Source organism: Sinocyclocheilus grahami, unplaced genomic scaffold (genome assembly GCF_001515645.1).
Source record: "Sinocyclocheilus grahami isolate Dianchi unplaced genomic scaffold, SAMN03320097.WGS_v1.1 scaffold32.1, whole genome shotgun sequence".
Classification (NCBI taxonomy): domain Eukaryota; kingdom Metazoa; phylum Chordata; class Actinopteri; order Cypriniformes; family Cyprinidae; genus Sinocyclocheilus; species Sinocyclocheilus grahami.
In genome coordinates this window covers 3,451,501-3,462,169 of record NW_015505211.1, presented here as the reverse complement: position 1 = coordinate 3,462,169, position 10,669 = coordinate 3,451,501, and the positions used below count along the sequence as shown (strand labels likewise).

The following is a 10,669-nucleotide window of genomic DNA, read 5'->3' as shown; positions in this document are numbered from 1 at the left end:
TATGTAACCCTAGTTCCTCGAGGGAACGAGAAGCTGCATCCCAGTGCCATACTTCCGGCGTACCTGCCAGCACTTGCTTCATTCCTAGAAGCTGACGCTGGACTCAAGCTTTTATAGCTTCCTGGTCATTACGTCACCCGCCCGTGACGTCTCACCCATCTATTGGTCTGATTACACACGAGGTTCAGAGCCCATCACGCTGAAGGGCATTCCCCTAGCGTTTCCGACGCAGCGTCTCGTTCCCTCGAGGAACTAGGGTTACATATGTAACCCGAGACGATTTGCATGAGCAAACACCACTCACATTTGACTTGGCATGGTTTGGTGGGTGGTTCTTTTTTAAATTTAAGTCTCTTAGCAACAACAAAAAAAGATCCCTTACATTCATTGTGTGGGTGAGAATGTGAGTGACAACAGCTGATCTGACTGTGGAAATCAAGCATCTGGGTGAAATCTCAAAATGAATGAGTCATAACTATATGCACGTCTGAATGTATTTCCTTTCTTGCTATATGAACACCAAACACTTTAGTGCAAAACATCCATAAACATGTTTCTATATTAACCAAGAGAAAATGCATTATGACTATGTTACAAAACATGCTCAGATTTGCCATGACACAAAAATCTGCAATCGAAAGTCTTAGATCTGAATATGAATATTATCATGCCATGTCATATGAGCACAGTTACACTCCCTACTGACTCACTTTACTGTTATCCTAGAGAGATAATCATAATCAAAACCAGCACAGCTCTGGGTCTTTGCATATATTGGGTAAATACATTTTAATTGACACTGAAATAAATAGCTAGAAGAAAATATTTGAGGGAATATTTGAGGAAATGAGTCAGTGCTTTTGATTCATTTTGATTAATTTGACATAGTACAGTTAGATGTGGTAGAGGTCACAAGAGTGTAAATAAATTCTGCTCCAATAGGGATAATTAATCTATGACACACATTCTCATGTTTTTCTGGATGGGAATGGTTTAATGTCAAACAGCTCAAGTTAGGTCAAAGTCTGTGTGAGATCCCAGCATTTCTAGTTGTCATGTGTAATGAGGCCTAACAAAGAATGCTGTGTCTGATTTCACTCATTATGCACACTTTTTATAGTCCCGGGTTTGGAACATGGAAGTAAACATTAGCAGGGTAAACTTGTACTTGTACTTGGTAGATGGAAGATAACAGCAAATATTATTTTAGCATATACAGTTTGCTCCAACAGCAGCTGTATTATTTTAATACTAGGGTAAAATAACACAAAGTGTTATAAAAACAAGAAAACACTACACATCAACTACCAGTTAGTGTTAGTAGACTGTCTACTTAATATCTGCTGACACTTTATTTTGATAATAATAATCTGAATATAATAATCTGATTATAAGTAATTTTGCCCTCATTAAGTAATAAGTAATTTTAAACTCATTCTACTAACCCTAACCCTAATGTAACAGTCTACTATTACTCTAATGAGAGTTATTTGACATGTAGTTGCAAAACATTACTTATCGTTAATAGAATGTCTAAAGTGTGCTATCGAAATAAAGTGTAACCAATATGACAAACTTTGAAGGTTTCAAAGGGTTGATCCGCATAGAATGCGTTTTTGTGTTTAACAATGCAAGATGCAGGGAAGGAATGCAATGGGAAATGTGGAATGGGGAAAAAACGCAAAAGTTGCAAAAGATGTGAGACACAAGCACAATGGTCTTGCACGTTTACATAGAAAACAATACAAACGCAATGCAGTGGAATTGGAGTTGCAAGTAGAACGCAACTGAAAAACAAGGAATGCATTGAATACTATGAGAGACGCAAGCAGTAGAATGAAAAAGAACGGTCTCAAGACTCTTTTTTAAAAACTTATTGTAACTTCAGCGTCACATTTTCAGAATGCTGTGCCATGCAAAAGGGTCAAGATGCGAGCACAATGGTCAAACACAACTGTGCATTTTTACATAGAAAAACAATGGAAGTGCAGCGCAGTGGAATGCAACTACGCATTTTGTGTGAACGATCCTACTTAATTCTGATTGGTTTTCACTGTCGTCCGTGGTAACGCTGTGTATCCGGCCGATCACCACAACTGTAACCAATGTCTCTCATTCCACAGTGCAGACTTGTGCTTTCTCTGTTGTCTTCTGGCAGGATTCAAAGCCTGGTTGTAAGAACAATCCAACTATAAGAGTGAACAATCCAGCCATGTATGTAAACCGAAATGCAATAAGAAACTTTTTAACTGATCCATGCTCTCCTGGAGTTGTGGTTTGACTGTTTATTCAGCTCAGTTTGCCAGTTATTGAGAACTGTGTGACTAGTTGATGTCATGTTCAATCACTTTAGTGATGTTTTGTCCTTCAGGAATGTACAGTGTCATAAATTCATGTGCCTTGTATTAAGAGATACCAGTGTGATGAAGTTGTTTGTTCATTAATGCAGCCCAGACAAAGAAATCTTTTCCCATCCATCAGATTAGTCAGCAAAATTCTGGACATTTTGTTGTTGTCCCTCCCTAAGTTAACTTTGTTTTGTTCATTAATGCATTCCTCATATATTGAGGCCAGTTCCTCTCTTTAGCTCAATAAATTTCCATTTTAATATGTCAAGAATTTGGATATTTCGATCAGTTGTGTCTGACTATGTGAAAAGGATAGCTTTATGTTTTACTAAGAAGGAGTAGACATCAAGGAATGCACTGGTGCAAAGCTGTTGAGGTGTGGGAGGGTGGTTGCAGCTGGGATCGACAGCTGTAAGAGATCCTTTGTCCCATAATCATATTCCAATTGTCAATAGAGAGGAACTCCCAGAGATAGCATTCAACAAATCAAAAATCTTCAACAATCTAATATAAGACTTGGCTATGCTTATGAATTCGATGTTGAATTTCAATTTATTTCTCATAACCCATGGGGTTTTCAAGCTTTTTGTGATAACACACTATCGTTCAAATGTTTCTTGAGAGGCAAATCAGCATATTAGAATGATTTCTGAAGGATCATGGGACAATGAATACTGATGAGTAATGATGGCTGAAAATTCAGCTTTTCCATCACAGGAATAAATTACATTTTAAAGTACATTGAAATAGACAACAGCTATTTTAAATTGTGATAATATTTCATAATATTACAGTTTTTTTTTCTTCAAATAAATGCAGCCTTGGTGTGCATGAGACTTCAGAAACATTATAGACTTAAGAATAGACATTAAACATTAAAATCTTACCGACCTCAAAGCTGAACAGTTGTGTAGAAATACTCATTGTTTCTGAAAACTGACTAACTAATGAACTACTGAAAATATGTCATTATTATCTGGAAAAGCTTTACTTATTTGCATAATACAGCATAAGACAGTGTGTCTTTTTTCCACTATTAGAGTAATGACAGAGAAGCAGAGAAGAAACATTTTCAGTTCAGTTCTGATGTATTTGTAAAGCGCATTTATCAATTAAAATAATTACTCTAACGTCTCACGTTTTACATTCCAGCTATGAACTCTTACCCTTTGGGAGAAGGTACAGGATCCGACGCTGCAAATTGAACAGATTCAAAAATGTGTTTGTGCCGATATCTATCAGGTTGCTGAATCTGGAGCAGTGAGTGAAGCAGTTTTAGTTTTTATCTGATATCTGTGATGGTGTATATGGATGTGAATGTCTATTGTGTATGCACAGTATTTTTTAATATTCTTAGGTGTACCAGGTGATGCTGGAATGTTGGTTTTGAGTCTACACCAAATTTCCCCTACCAGGGACAATAAAGTATATTTCATCTTAAGTAAACATGTTCATTTTAACAGCTCAAAAAATACATTTTGTAAAATGTTTTGTGTCGCCTTAAAATAGTTTTTACCATTTGGTGCAGCTCTAATTTTTTTACTTAATTAGTCATCATGGTGCAGATAACGGTGGTTTGGGGAGTTATATCCCTAAAAGGAAATCTAAACAAAAAGTTGTGGATCCTGAAAAGTACACTCACAAACTAATTAATTTTAAAGTAATACATAATATCATGGTTCCCTTGTGGTTCCTGGATACCAACCACTAAACCCTGACGGCATTAGTCATTCATGTCAATGTTGAAAAAAGTTGTGCTGCTTAATATTTTTGTGGAAACCGTGATACATTGTTTTCTGGATTCTTTAATGAATAAAAAGTTCAAAGAAACATTATGAATGCTTTACTGTCACTTTTGCCCAATTTAAACTGTCCTTGCTGAATACGTTTTTTTCTTTAATCTTACAGAATCCAAACCTTTGAATTGTAGCATACATCGAATTATGTGCAAAATAGGAATGGCAATTCATCTTTACATTAAAGTAGAACAGTTTTAGTCACTGCATCTCAAACACTTTTTATTTTGTGAATTTCAGCCAGAGCCCTGACTTAAACCCAATTGAGCCTCTCTGGAGAGACCTAAAAATGGCTGTCCAACCAAGTTTACCATCCAACCTGACCGAACTGGAGAGGATCTGCAAGGAGGCATGGCAGAGGATCCCCAAATCCAGGTGTGAAAAACTTGTTGCCTCTTTCCCAAAAAGACTCATGGCTGTATTAGATCAAAAGGGTGCTTCTACTAAATACTGAGCAAAGGGTCTGAATACTTAGGACCATGTGATATTTCAGTTTTTCTTTTTTAATAAATCTGCAAAAATGTCAACAATGCTGTGTTTTTCTGTCAATATGGGGTGCTGTGTGTACATTAATGAGGAAAAAAATGAACTTAAATGATTTTAGCAAATGGCTGCAATATAACAAAGAGTGAAAAATTTAAGGGGGTCTGAATACTTTCCGTACCCACTGTATATATATATATATTTTTTTTTTAATAATTCATAATTAAACTGGTAAATTAACTTCTATTTCCAGGACCAAGAGGACAACCAGGACCTGCTGGGCTGCCAGGTCCCCCTGGACCTCCTGGACCTTTAGGAAAGATAGGGTTTTCTGGAAAACCTGGTCCTGTAGGAACTAGAGGTAAGAACTATCTCTTTACCTTGACTGGGAATTTTAAAACAAATATTTTCATACATTGAGCTCCCCTGCTTACTCTACAGGACCTCAAGGGTTGCAAGGACCACAAGGTGAAAGAGGCCTTCCTGGGCCACCTGGGCCCACAGGGCACTTCTCCATCAGGGGAGATGTTTTCACTCTAACGGCTAAACAACATGCCCAGTGTTAGTACAACAGTCCACATTAAACATGCTGTTTTATCATTTTAATTAATAATAGCGTTAAAGTAATGCATAACAGAGTGGAAGTAAAAAAAAAAAAAGTAAATGCTTCAGTTAATGTTTATATCCAGTCTTTGCACAAACTGCAGCAACTTTTCACATGTTATTCTCAACATGACCATAAGATGGCAGCATTGGCACAGTATCAACTTAAAAAAAACTCTCAGAGATCTGGAGTCTGGTTGGCTTCTGTCTGTCAGCAATTAATCAGTCATTTGTTAGCTGTCTGTGAAGCAGCATGAATCTGGATAAACCAAAGCAGAACCTGAGCACCAAATCCTGCTGAACAGAACAGCAGTACAGCTGCTCAAATCACATTTGCTGCAAGTGGAGTTACATTTTTAATAGTACTTCTGATTTGTTTTCACCTCAGTATGATCATATCTTACATGTCTCAGATGAAGATAGTGACTTTGCTGCCTATCGTGACCTGCAGGCTTTTCTTGGTCCTCCTGGACCCTTTGGCCCTCCTGGTCCACCAGGTACAGTAGAATATCAGAGCATACATAACAGCATCATCTCGTACCGCCCAGTCATTTCTTTACACATTTAATCTTCTATCTGTACATTTTGAACAGGGCCTGCTGGACCACCTGGACACCCAGGTGTTCCAGGGAAAATTGTAAGACATTTTATATCATTATGCTCTGTGATATGCATTTACAGTATATATGTATGGAATAAATAATTGGACAGTACATATAGATGTACAAGGCACAGTATACTGATTAATTCACATTTATCATAGGCTGCCTTAAGCTTTGCAGGCACACCAGGTGACAGGGGACCCAAAGGAGATCCAGGAGAAAGAGTAAGTCATCGAAGGCCAACATTTAGATATAAATTAAATCTTAATCTTATACATTTTGTTTTTTGGATAAAAATATGTTTGTTTTTATTTGAGCTGATTAAATTGCATTGCTCTATTTTCAAAGGGTCCACCTGGAATAACAGGAAAGCAAGGACAGCCTGTGAGTGCACATAGTGGATTGCATTTATATTTTCACAGTTCATTCATTCATTTGTTTGTTTGTTTTAATTGCCAATTACAATTTTTTTTTAAATAGCATTTTATTAATTAATTTTTATATTTATATATAAATGTATTATTATAAAATTCACTTTTTTCTTATTTTCTTTTGTTGTGAATAGGGTGTTCCGGGTCCTAAAGGAGAACCGGGAGAGACTCCAGGAGATGTAAGGCTGATGCACAAAAAATTGGGATGGTTTTTTGAGTTTTGGATGTGCTGTTATGATGATTTATTGTCACTTGCTAAAGCCCCGCCTTCTTGCAGGTGCAGCAGTTGAGGGAAGCTCTGAAGATTCTGGCCGAGAGGGTTCTCATTCTAGAGCACATGCTCGGCATTCATGGTGAGAATTATGGATTAATATTAATCTAGATTTCCAGTTATGAGTTCTAACTAGAGAGCGGTTGGATTCCAGAGCGCCATTATGATCTCATGGCATAAACTGTTGCTGCCAGAGAGGTTAGCGTGTGTAGCAATTATTTAGTTATTGAGGTTCCATGAGGTTTGAGGTTCATATTGCTTTTAAGAATACAAAATGACATCAGAGGACTAGAAATATACAGCCAACTCCTTGTATTTAGACACACACATGGTCATGCAACAAATTTCTCTTTATTTTTGTTTCTTTCCATTTGTCGCTCTGCCCAGATACTCTGTTGGACTCCGGTTCTGGAATAGATCTCCTGGCGGACTTCATGCTAACAGGCAGTGCTAAAAATGTTGCAGCTGCCAGACCCTCCTCTCCTCTTACCTCAGACAGAGAGTAGCCGGACTCTGTTGGGTATGAAGAGTAAATAACAAACACTTGTGTCCACAAGGCCTTTATCTCGTGTCTGTTGCTTTGAAGGACAGATCCCTATTTGTTTATGAGCATGATAAGAGTGGCACTGATCTTTTCTATTTTATTTACTTGAGTGTTTTGTTTAATTGTAATATTCTTCTTGTTTTACATTTTGATATCACTATATTTACCTGTCGAAAATGTGTTTTCTTTGCCATTCATGACCCGTTTTACTTGCATTTACTTAAGGGCAGGCCTTTATTTTAGTCATTAGGAAATGATTGGATGGTGAAATGTGGGAACTACTTCCCAGAATGGAGTCGGACCGAATGTGAGTTTGCTAAAATGATGGCTAGTTAGCTATTGGTTAGAAGTATTCAATAGCCTGTGTGGCATAAGTGATGTCAGCAGAAACAAAAAGTTGTTTCGGAGTAAGAGCAAGTTATGAAAATCTGATTTTCATGTCAACTTGAAGTGTCTATGTACTGTAGTTCATTTCTTTTATTATAGTAAAAGTGAGGATGTTGGACGGGCAGGTTATCTGGCTTAATTAATCAACAAAGATGATACTTGATTATACAAAAAAAATGTTCATGACACTATTCACTTCTAATTCTAAAACTAATGTTTTAATACCACAGTAATTCAAGCTGAAAATAAATGTTTTGTCACAGACTTTACAGAAAACAAAAAAGGCCTAGTTCTTGTCATTTCCTTTTTGTTTTCTGATTGATGACCTATAATGACCTTCATGCACATAATTATATATAGCAGTGGCTTTGAATTAAAACATTCCTATCTCAATACTCACAGCAAACAAAAAATAGACTAGAACAGAACCTTAAAACCAAATTCGGCCTTTTGTGTGCATAGAAAGTGCAACGTCTAGCACAATAAATTGTGTTTACACCTCTGCTCACCTGTTCTTATTCATAGAGCCTATCATTGACTCGCTGAAAACCCAAAATGGCAGAACACACCAAGGGCTGCTATTAATAGGGCTGCAGTGAATAGCTGGAGAGACAAAAGGCCCTGTTGACCTTGTTCGCAGAGCACCGTTCAACACGCCAGTGTGGCTTTAAGCTTATTGTTGCGCTTGAGCTTTTGTAATCCCCTCGGGAGGGAACGAAATCTTTCCGAATCTTGGGCTTTTTCTTCTTGTTGTGTTAAGAAAGAAGAAGTGTTTAAAGGTTTCCCACGGTAATGTTTTTACGGTATTGAGATCGAAATATTTTGCTTTGACTTTTTGAAATTAAATTTTATGGGAAAAATCATTTATTTATATATTTGAAAAGTCTTCTTTGTTGCCAGTTTCTGAGCATGTTAAAACACTTTATTGCAATAACAACTGTAACTAGACTAGATGTGTTTTTTTATCTCTTTATTGACAAAAGGCGGGTACAGAGCTTAAGGAGAAGACAACATACAAATGGACATGAACAAACATGGAGAAACATGGGAAATGTAGTTTTTACTCCTGTTCCTTATCCTCTCCGTGGGTGATGACGTAGCACAGGTTTTTGTAATCCAGGTTGCCAGCCACATCCAAGGGGAAGTTTGTGAACATCTGGTTTACCTAGGTAAATGTAAAAAAAATATGATTAAAATTCACCAATTTCATGATTTTAAATTATTTATTTAAAAATTAAATAATACATTTAAATTTTGAACTGTGCCTTTGCATTTCAAAAGAGAGAAAAGTATATTACCTCAGCTTCGGTAAATTTGTCTGCCTGGGACATAAGGTGATATTTGATCCTGTGAGGTGAAACAAAAGAAATATATTAAATTCTGTGCATTTGAGACTGTTTTAAGTCAAAAGTCGCTGATGTGCTGAAACATTTTTACATTTGCATAAATCTACTTACTCTTCTCCTTTAAGGATTCCTGTGCCCTCTGGGTCGAAGATCTTAAAGGCATTGAGAATAGTCTCCTCAGGGTCTGTACCTGTCAGTCACAGAAAGGTAACATATAATTTGATTATTCTGTAATATGTAATAAGTCGAATACACTCTTATACATGTCAAAACCTTAATTAACAATGACATAAGTCATTTCTGGGGGAAGTTGCATTCAAAATCCAAGCTTCTGACGCTAAACTAAGTGATCCATCAGTATGCAGTGTGTCTGATATCTGCTGGGTTCTGCAGCTATTTGCACCTCATTAGCATGATTATCATTTCAATTCTGATCAATTTGATCCTTGCCTTTGAGCTTCTCTCCAAACATGGTGAGGAAGACAGTGAAGTTAACAGGGCCGGAGGCTTCCTTTAGCATCTCATCAAGCTCATCGTTGCCAACATTGAGACGTCCTGCCCAACATGCACATACAGAGATATACATTAATACAGAATGCCACTTCCTCTGATACTTCAAATGGAGTGAGAGTTAACTTTAATGTTCAGTGCAATAAAATAGTTATGAGAGCAGTTTACAAGGCCAGGGGGGGAAATACTTTGGTATATTTTGTGTTACTTTTGAAGCAAAAATTACATTCAAGTCTGAAGCCACACTGAAAATATGGGTTTTTAAGATTTAATTTAAACCTGAAAATGAAAGGGAATTTTTAGGATTTTGAAAAAAATAAATAAGAAGAAGAATAAATAAATAAATAATTCCCCCCCCCTAAAATTTCTAAATTAATTTATTATTATTTTTCTAAATCAAAATGCAAAATAAAAGCTTTTTTTTTTCTTCTAGTGGTCTCAGATGTTTGGACCCTGCTATATATGCATTTATCATTAGTTTGATGGAATGATGACTTTTGCATCTAAATCTGTGACAAGCATAGTGCTGTAATCTCATTTAGGCTTCACAGCATTCAGTATGAGTCTAAAGAGGAGCCACTGTAATCCTTAAAACAATACTCTTGTTAGTTCAATAGGATAAACACCTTTAAGTATCAGAGACCTTTAGTGTCACCAGTATTTACACTGTATACAGTCATTCAGTTAGGGCTGACTCACCCAAAGCAGCAAATGTGTCCCTCAGGTCGTTTTTGTCAATAAAGCCATCTCTGTTCTGGTCCATGATGGTGAAAGCCTGGAAGAGCATTCAAATTTACAGAGGTAAGTACCACAAATATGCTAGAATAAAATGTTTAGGTAAATGAATCCTAACCAACCTCTTTGAACTCCTGGATCTGTGACTGCTCAAACATGCTAAATACATTGGAGCTGGCAGCTTCCTTCTTCTTGGCCTTCTTTGGTGCCTGGATATCAAGCAAAATTGGTTCAGATGATTTTGTCCAGGCTTACACTTTTGAAATGCAATTTTGAAGCACATAAAAATATAACATTTATGCAAAAATGGCATGACCCTCAAAGACATTTTTTGTAATTTAGCCACTTTTTGACATTGAGAACTGTCAAAAAGTGGCCCACTTCAAGTAAATGTAGTTGCATTTAGTCAGAAATGCTACAACTTAAACACAAACCGGAACAGACAATGATATTCACTCACTGAAAACCTTTCTAAAATTATGAAAAAAACGTTGCGCTCATGACAAAGACCAAGATACATGGAAGTGAAACAAATAAAAATGCTCTAATTTTAAAGAGACAATTAGAAAGGCATGCAAATATATAAAACCATCTATGGAATATGCACTTTCTA

At 36.6% G+C, this 10,669-nt stretch overlaps 2 protein-coding genes across 2 annotated transcripts in view; one reads left to right on the top strand and one right to left on the bottom strand.

Moving 5' to 3' along the window:
- The window catches only part of LOC107578652 (collagen alpha-1(XXVI) chain-like), a 14,570-nt gene extending 6,245 nt beyond the window's left edge, over nucleotides 1–8,325 (top strand). Inside the window, exons 4-12 of the mRNA XM_016264592.1 lie at nucleotides 4,881–4,988; nucleotides 5,069–5,188; nucleotides 5,644–5,727; nucleotides 5,824–5,867; nucleotides 5,994–6,056; nucleotides 6,181–6,216; nucleotides 6,398–6,442; nucleotides 6,541–6,616; nucleotides 6,922–8,325. Coding sequence (XP_016120078.1) covers nucleotides 4,881–4,988; nucleotides 5,069–5,188; nucleotides 5,644–5,727; nucleotides 5,824–5,867; nucleotides 5,994–6,056; nucleotides 6,181–6,216; nucleotides 6,398–6,442; nucleotides 6,541–6,616; nucleotides 6,922–7,040 — 695 coding nt within the window. The 3' untranslated portion in view covers nucleotides 7,041–8,325. The remainder of the gene's footprint in view (nucleotides 1–4,880; nucleotides 4,989–5,068; nucleotides 5,189–5,643; nucleotides 5,728–5,823; nucleotides 5,868–5,993; nucleotides 6,057–6,180; nucleotides 6,217–6,397; nucleotides 6,443–6,540; nucleotides 6,617–6,921) is intronic.
- A 97-nt stretch (nucleotides 8,326–8,422) lies between these two features.
- LOC107577538 (myosin regulatory light chain 2B, cardiac muscle isoform-like) overlaps nucleotides 8,423–10,669 on the bottom strand; it is a 2,435-nt gene continuing 188 nt past the window's right edge. The window contains exons 2-7 of the mRNA XM_016263606.1: nucleotides 10,179–10,265; nucleotides 10,021–10,096; nucleotides 9,262–9,366; nucleotides 8,923–9,001; nucleotides 8,764–8,812; nucleotides 8,423–8,630 (exon numbers count right to left, since the gene is read on the bottom strand). Of these exons, the coding sequence (XP_016119092.1) occupies nucleotides 8,526–8,630; nucleotides 8,764–8,812; nucleotides 8,923–9,001; nucleotides 9,262–9,366; nucleotides 10,021–10,096; nucleotides 10,179–10,265 (501 nt within the window). The 3' untranslated portion in view covers nucleotides 8,423–8,525. The remainder of the gene's footprint in view (nucleotides 8,631–8,763; nucleotides 8,813–8,922; nucleotides 9,002–9,261; nucleotides 9,367–10,020; nucleotides 10,097–10,178; nucleotides 10,266–10,669) is intronic.